A 7,211-nucleotide genomic window follows, 5' to 3' on the forward strand; every position below is an offset into this window, starting at 1 on the left:
GGCTGAGGCGCTCCAGCGCCGGTGGCGGGACCGGGACGCGACCCGAACCCCGCGACCGGAGACGCCGGGCCGCTGGCACCACAGACCCGGGCCACTCGCGCCGCCTCAGGTCGCCGGGACCCTTGAAAGGCGCAGGGACCGAGCGCTGAGCACACCCCAGCCCCTCTGTAGGGAGCCAGCAGTGGTTCTGGCCCAGCCTGTGGTTGGAAACACTTCTGAGCTGCTGTGATAGCAGCTTCCAGGCGCCTGGCGCCCTGCCGACGCTCAGTTCCTGTAAGAGGGGTCCGTGCTTGCACCCACTTTGCAGATCAGGACCCGAGCTCAGCTTGACATCTGGGGGCCCAGCCTCGGGCATGTGTGGGGGTGGCTTTTGAACCAGCTCCTGCTGAGCTGTGAGCCGTGTTTAGTGTCACCTCTTCCTCCCTTATAATGTCACTGCCCTTATCAGGGACATCAGCCTTGCAGAACTGGGTCCTTCACTTGTGCACTGAGCAGCTGTTGAGCAAAAGCTGGAGGACCTGGTGCAGGAAGACTGCGAGACAGCAGGCTAGGAGGAAAGGCCTCTGGTGGGAGGTGTAGATAGGATTTGGGGTTTCATGGGGTGGAGGCATGGGATGCGGGGAGCTAGTTTTGAAGGATATTGGGTGTTGACTCAGTTGGAGGGAAGATATTCAAGGTTATTGATACGAAGGTTTTAGGGGGTGCAATAAGAATATTCTGGAACTAGTGATGGTTGCATTGCTTTCCAAACATGTGACAAGGGGCTGGATTGATGAGAGCAGTGTGGGGTTATTCTGAGTGGCAGCAACAGTAAGGTAAACGGGAAAGGTGACCTGGAAGGAGAAGAGAGGAGGAGAAATCAGGCCAAGCCCTGCGGCCTGCATTTACCGGCCGCAGTGACGGCGTGTGCCTGAGTGTTGTGAGGGGAGGACCAGAGCCCTTCAGAGGGCATAGGAGGTGTTTGCCCGTCTGGGGCACAGGGTTTGTGAGACTCCGGCCGCAGCCCACACGGAGGTGCTGCGCCCAGCTGAGCATCCTGTCCAGATTCGCACCAGGAGCCCTCTGCACCAGCCATGGGCCTGTGCAGGCTATGGCCCTGCCCAGCCTCGATGCCAGCAGCTGTGTTCAGGGGCTCTGGGTGGACAAAGCACGCCCCTTTCTTGGAGGGTGCTTGACAGCTGGGTGACTGTCAGTGAGGGTCCTGGCCCACCAGCCCCCAAACTTTTCCTGTCCCAAGTCCCCTGACCCCAACTTGGGGCACCCAACTTGGGGCACCCCGTGTGCACGCCACCCCACCATCCTGTGGGCCTTGGTGCGGTCAAAGGCCTCCAGATGAGCCCCTGGGCTAGGAGTCCTGTGGCCCTGATCTCTGCTCTCTGAGCCCTGGCCTGAGGCCGAGCTGTGTCAGCTGGTCACTTGCAGGCTGTCCGGCCTGTCAGCCATTTAGGGCAGGCCTTCGGCTTTCTGGGAGCGCTGCGGCCAGCTGCTGCAGCGGCAGAGCTCGGCGCCCCCTGAATACTTAGTTCCCAGCACGGCTGACCTGCAGCGGGCATCTGGGTGCTGAGTGGGTGATGCCGCGCACAGTGCCCGCTGGTCCTGAGGGGGAGGCAGCTGTTGCGCCCCCAGGCTGCCTTCTGGTTGCTTCATCTGTGCTTAGCTCCAAGGGCCGTACCACCCAGGACCATCCTGGGAGGACAACCTCGGGCTCGCAGACAGAAGACAGCCTCGGAGAGGCTGCGCGCTTGAGGGCCCTGCAGCCAGAAGCCGCTGTCAGCCAGCACTCCTTCACCCTCCTCCAGCCTGGAGGGGAGCGAGCTGGCCTGCGCGGCCCCTCCGCCAAGGCCTCAGCGGTGTCCCGGAAACAAGCGTGGGGAGAAGCTGTTGGTCCCATTAGTGTCTAGAGTGCTGTGCCAAGGCGCAGGTCACTGCGGAGGCCCGGCACCGGCCTGGGATGGCGAGAGGTGGCCACGGCTCACAGGTGAGGGGCGGAGGCCCCGGAGACTGCGGGTGTGTCCAGGGCTGCGGCCCCACGGGCACCCCGAGCAGTCCATGCGTAACCACCTACTCAGGAGTTGCCTTCTTCGGCCCCTGGGCTGGCTGGGGAGCTTTGCTGGCAGCAGCCTCTCCCAGCATGGAGCCATGGACAGCCGGCACCTTGGGGCCGCCACAGCACCTGGCTTTGAAGCCTGCGGGGGTGGCTGGGGGTTTGTCCCGGTTCTAGTGTTGCTGGCCACGTTGCATGCGGCGGGACGGGATGGAGAGAGGCAAGTAGACGTGGCGCCTCGTGCACACCTGAGGGCCGGGCCAGGCACACGGCGTCCAGCCGCCGGCCCGCCCACTCGGGGTCCTCCAGAGTGGCCATTCGCACATTGCACCGGGGGCAGAGAGTGAACTCGCCAGACCGGGGTGTGGGCTCTGCTGTGGGAGCCCTGGGGAGGGGAGCGGGGCCTCTCCCTGCTCAGGCAGCCGCAGTGCCCTGGTTTCTCTTGCCAGGGCCGGGCAGCGTGGCCTGCCAGCCTACCTGCCCTCGATCACGGGAGCGTCTTTGCAGAGCTTGGCTTCTGGTGTGAAGCGCGGCGCCTGTGAAGCCTCAACCTGCTTGTGAAAGCCGACCACTTCCTTTTGTTAGTTCCCCGTAATGGCCGAGTCACGTCCTGCCTTAGGGGCCAAGCAGGGCCACTCTGGCTCCTGGCTCCCTGGAAGCTGAGGCCAGTGGGTCGGCTTGCGTTTCCCGCCCCTCTGGCAAGCTGCTGTGTCCTCGGACTGCCTGCCCGGCCCCTCTGAGCTCAGTGGCCGAGGGCTGTCGGGGATAGTCAGCTCGGCTCGGCAGCGCTCGTCGACCCTGGGAGCTCCGACCACAGAAACACAGAGCAGGGACCCGCGGAGGAGGCACAGCAGCCCGCTGACCTGCCGGAGCGTCTCCGAGGGGCCTCGGGCCCCACCTTTGTGCATGGGTGCCACGGCAGCCTCAGAGCACCCCGTGCCCTCGCCCGGACGAGTCCCCGGCTCGGTGCCCTCTGGACTGTGCTCCGGTTGGCTCCCAGCCCCTCCGCCTAGAAGTGCTTCCCTCACAGCTCTGCCTGCCCTCAGACCCCAGCATCTCCGGGATTGCCCTCTGTGGCCAGGCCACTCTGCACCCTGCCCACGTCTTGGTGAGCGCCCCTGCGTGCTCCTGCGGCGCGTGGGGCCACGGGGTCTCAGGGTGGAGACCCACCGCCCTGCACAGCCGTGGGGGTCCTGCGACAGGCTGGGTCTGCGCCGGGGTGTCTGCCGGAGCTCCGGAAGCCAGGCGCTGGGTCTGGCGCCAGCACTGGTACAGAACCCAGCGGCCTCGGTGCCAGGCGGCCGCTCTGCCTGGGCTCCGCCTGCCTCTGAAGGCCCTCAGCGCCCCCCAGCCTGCTGTCCACGTGGACCGAAGCACCCAGAACTTTTCTCCCGGGCACTTGCAGGAAGTGGCCTGACTGCTGACCACAGGAACCTTGCGCCCGCAGCCACTTCCAGGGTCCGGTCTCAGGGTCCGAGCAGGCAGCCCGCTAACCAGGTGCCCGCTTCTGCCCGCAGGCCAAGTATCTGGCCCAGATCATCGTGATGGGGGTGCAGGTGGTGGGCAGAGCCTTTGCCCGGGCCCTTCAGCAGGAGTTTGCAGGTGAGCTCAGGCCCTGCCCCCGCCCCCCAGGACAGACTTGCCCGCCGCTCTGGGCCCTTGGCTGCTGGGTCCCTCCATGGGCTGCGCTGCTGGCTCCGCCTGGGAGCAATCGGGTGTCGCGCCCTTCCACGAAAGGGAGATTTGGGCAAGGGGAGCGTCCAGGCGGGAGTTGGCAAGCTGGCCTGCGTGACACCTGCTTGTATAAATAAAGCTTTATTGGCACACAGCCGCACCTGGCTGCTTTCCAGGCAGAGGAACTGGCCTGCAAGTCTCCAGTATCTACTCTGGTCCTTAAAGAAAAAGGCTGACTCCTGGTCTTCAGTCACTGACAAGGCCTGGTGGGTGGCCCAGGGGCTGGTGGGCAGGAAGTGCGGAATAGATCTGTGCCTCCCGCCAGCGGCCGCCCGCTCCACGCAGTCCCCACAGTGGCCTGAAGGGCCCAGCTCGCTGTGTGCCGGGACGAGGGGAGCAGGGTCATGGCTCCAGAGGACACCTGCCTGCCACCTGTCCGCCAAAACCACCACCCTTGCAGAGATGCTCTGTCCCTGCGGCCACCGCAGGCTGAGCACACACTCGTGTGCCCACACAGCCAGCCGAGCGGCAGCTGACGCCCGAGGACGTGCCGGACACCAGTCTGCCGCTGCCTCCAACCTCTCTGGCCTCAGCCTCCAGGAGGCCCAGCAGATTCTCAACGTCTCCAGGCTGAGCCCCGAAGAGATCCAGAAGGTGGGGCGTTGGGCTGCTCCCCGAGAGTACCGACCTGGTCACCGGCGGGGGGGCAGCGGGGTGCAGGGGCCTGGGCGCAGCCAGGCTGGGCTCCCGCTTGCAGGCCCAGGGCAGGTGTGGCAGAGAGCAGCAGTGGGGTGGCAGCTGAGCCCTCCCGTGGGCCCTGCCCACCCCTCTGCCCGCGTGCTTGGGGTCACTTTGGTGTCACCGGGTGGGCGCGGAGGGCTGAGCCTTTCCACTTCCCCCATCACCTCTGCGCCAGAAGCTGCATGCCTCTCCTGTCTCCCTTGCAGAACTATGAACACCTATTTAAGGTGAACGACAAGGCCGTGGGCGGCTCCTTCTACCTGCAGTCAAAGGTGCGTGGTCTTTGTGGGCAGAGCCCATGTGGGGCTGTTCTCACGATCCCTGGTGTGAGGGCCTCTTCATGCACCCCAACTTCAGGGAGGTCCTAGCCAGCCCCTGGACAGTGGTCCCCCGGGAGCTCCACCAGGAGACTAGAGCCTGCTACCCTAGCTGGGGGCAGCTCCCCGGCTCGCGCTGGCACCTCGGCGCTGTCCAGGGACTTGAGGCTGGACCAGGTCCCACTAACGTTACCCCACTCCTCCAGGTGGTGCGAGCCAAGGAGCGCCTAGATGAGGAGCTTCGCATCCAGGCGCAGGAGAACAGAGAGAAGGACCCCAAGACGTGACCTTGGGGTTCCTCCGCTCACCCATCCCTCTAATTTATAGCTTGGTAATAAACGCCTTTTCCACATTCTTGAGTCTGCAAGTCCAGATGGCAGCAGGCAGGCCGCTCCTGCTGGCCAGGGGCAGTGCGTGCCCAGGCGGCCAGTGGCAGACACCCTTTCCCGAGCACGGAATCATCTCACGTCTGAGCCGTGCCCGGGTGTGGAGCACGGCCAAGCAGGTGGGTCCCCCCATGGCCCAGCCATTGGCCAGTTGCAGCAGGGGGCAGCGGGACAGGGCCTGACCCGCAGCATGGTCACGGGCGTCTGCCTGCTGCAGGCACTGGCAGCCCTGGGAGTGTGACCCCCAGCCCGGCCTGGCCTTGGGGGGAGCCCAGCGCCTCCAGACAGAGCCATCTTTGCGATTCGCTTTTATTGTTTCTTTATAAACTTCCTCTCACACGGAGGAGTATTTTGTTATAGTCATTAGCTTATCTCTTTTGTTAAACTCTATGCTAACAGCAACGGAGCCAGAGGAGGGAAACAAGCTACGATAAAGGCACTTGAACCTGTAGAATACTGACGCTGGCACGCACTGCGGCAGCCCAGGCCGCGAGCAGGCGCCCGCGTGCCGAGCCTCCACGCGGCCCGGGCCCTGTCCCCTGCTCCCTCGGCTTGGGCGCAGACCCTGGTCCCAGTCTGGGGACGCACGGCCGTGACCCTCAACAGGGGGGGGGGGCACCTGGGGGGACCGAAAAAAGGAGGCCAGCTCCCTCCTGCTTTGCTTACAGCCCCCTCGAGGGGCAGAGCCAGCACTGCCAGGCCCGGAGTGGGGGAGTCAGTGTGACCCCTCTGGGACAGAAGGGCAGTCGGGGGTCTTGGGGGGGACAGCAAGGGAGCCCTGGAGGTGCTGGCTGCCGGGGCCCTGGGCCCAGCAGCTCCCCATGGTCAGGCCAGGCTGGGGAGGGAAGCCTGTGTCCCTGGGTGGGGCCAAGGACCATGGCACCGGGTGCAGGTGAGGAGTAACGGGGACACCTGGCGGAGGGACACCATGGGAGCCAGCTTGCTGGGGCTCACCCTGTCCGGCAGGCTGGGCCCTTGGCCATCATGGAGCCCTGCCCAGCCTACAGGCCAGGACCCAGTACCCAGGATGGGAGCTACAGCCTCCCCTGCAGGGCTCCCCCACACGGTGGAGGGCGGTGAGAATGGCCAGCCGGGCCCTACTGCGGAGCAGCCCTGTGGAGCAGCAGCCTGGGGGTGCCGGGACAGGGCCACAGAGCGGGCCTCCGGGGGGAGGCGCCTTGTCATCGTGGTAGCTGCTTCCTGCGGCTTTGCCAGGGCCTGCGTCTGTCTTGCTCTCCCTGTGGGGGGTGGGCCAGAGGGAAAGGGGTCCAGAGAGACCCCAGGGCAGAGGTCGGGGAAGCTAGGCAGGAACAGGTGGGGGGGAGGGGGGACTTGATCTGGGGGCTCCTTATCATAGCTCACTACATGAAGGGGGTACAAGGTCCCGAGCCAGTAGGGGTGGCAGCCCCCACCCACCCAGCCCACTGCTGGGGTGCGGGGTAAGTGGGCGGGGCCCCAGGGGGGCGGCCAGGGCGGGCCTCAGCAGCAGGCGCACAGCTCCCCCTGCCGGGGGGCCAGTTCCGCCCTGGAAGCCGGGTGTGCCGGCAGTGACCTAGCACCATCCTTGCTGCCCACTCGTCTGGGGCTGGGTGGGCCCTGGGGACAGGAGGACATTATTGCTATTCGCAGAGGAGTTTCTGGTCGTCAGGGGCCGGGCGGGAGCTGCGGTGGGTGGGGGGTGGCTGTCCACCAGGGGCTCAGTTCACCACTGCCGGTTTGAGCAGCACGGAGCCAGGAGGGATGACCACCCAGCCTGGGGCCAGTGCCTCCGGGCTGCTGGCCGCCGAGTTGACCCCCGTGGACAGGTCCAGCACAGTGCCCGGCAGCAGGGGCAGTCCGTCGGGGCTCGGCCGGGAGCGAGCGCTCTCAGTCCTCTCCAGGGGTGTCTTGCGGCCCTCCGCGCCCAGGGCCCTGGCTGGCACGGCCCCGCGCTTCTCCCCCTCGGCCTTGCCGCCAGCGGAGCCAGCGAGGAGGGAGACCACGGGCAGGCCCAGTCCACCAGCCCCAAAGGGCGAGGGCAGCAGTGGGTTCTTGGCCAGGTTGAGGGGC

General features: G+C 65.9%; 2 protein-coding genes across 2 annotated transcripts in view; one reads left to right on the forward strand and one right to left on the reverse strand.

Moving 5' to 3' along the window:
• The window catches only part of LOC101632532 (coronin-7), a 52,088-nt gene extending 46,563 nt beyond the window's left edge, over positions 1 to 5,525 (forward strand). The window contains exons 24-27 of the mRNA XM_012731669.1: positions 3,562 to 3,646; positions 4,236 to 4,372; positions 4,666 to 4,731; positions 4,983 to 5,525. Coding sequence (XP_012587123.1) covers positions 3,562 to 3,646; positions 4,236 to 4,372; positions 4,666 to 4,731; positions 4,983 to 5,063 — 369 coding nt within the window. The 3' untranslated portion in view covers positions 5,064 to 5,525. The remainder of the gene's footprint in view (positions 1 to 3,561; positions 3,647 to 4,235; positions 4,373 to 4,665; positions 4,732 to 4,982) is intronic.
• A 547-nt stretch (positions 5,526 to 6,072) lies between these two features.
• GLIS2 (GLIS family zinc finger 2) overlaps positions 6,073 to 7,211 on the reverse strand; it is a 3,231-nt gene continuing 2,092 nt past the window's right edge. The window contains exon 4 of the mRNA XM_012731670.1: positions 6,073 to 7,207. Within this exon, the coding sequence (XP_012587124.1) occupies positions 6,860 to 7,207 (348 nt within the window). The 3' untranslated portion in view covers positions 6,073 to 6,859. The remainder of the gene's footprint in view (positions 7,208 to 7,211) is intronic.

The sequence above is a fragment of the Condylura cristata genome, unplaced genomic scaffold (assembly GCF_000260355.1).
Source record: "Condylura cristata isolate star-nosed mole 26May11 unplaced genomic scaffold, ConCri1.0 scaffold00032, whole genome shotgun sequence".
NCBI lineage: Eukaryota > Metazoa > Chordata > Mammalia > Eulipotyphla > Talpidae > Condylura > Condylura cristata.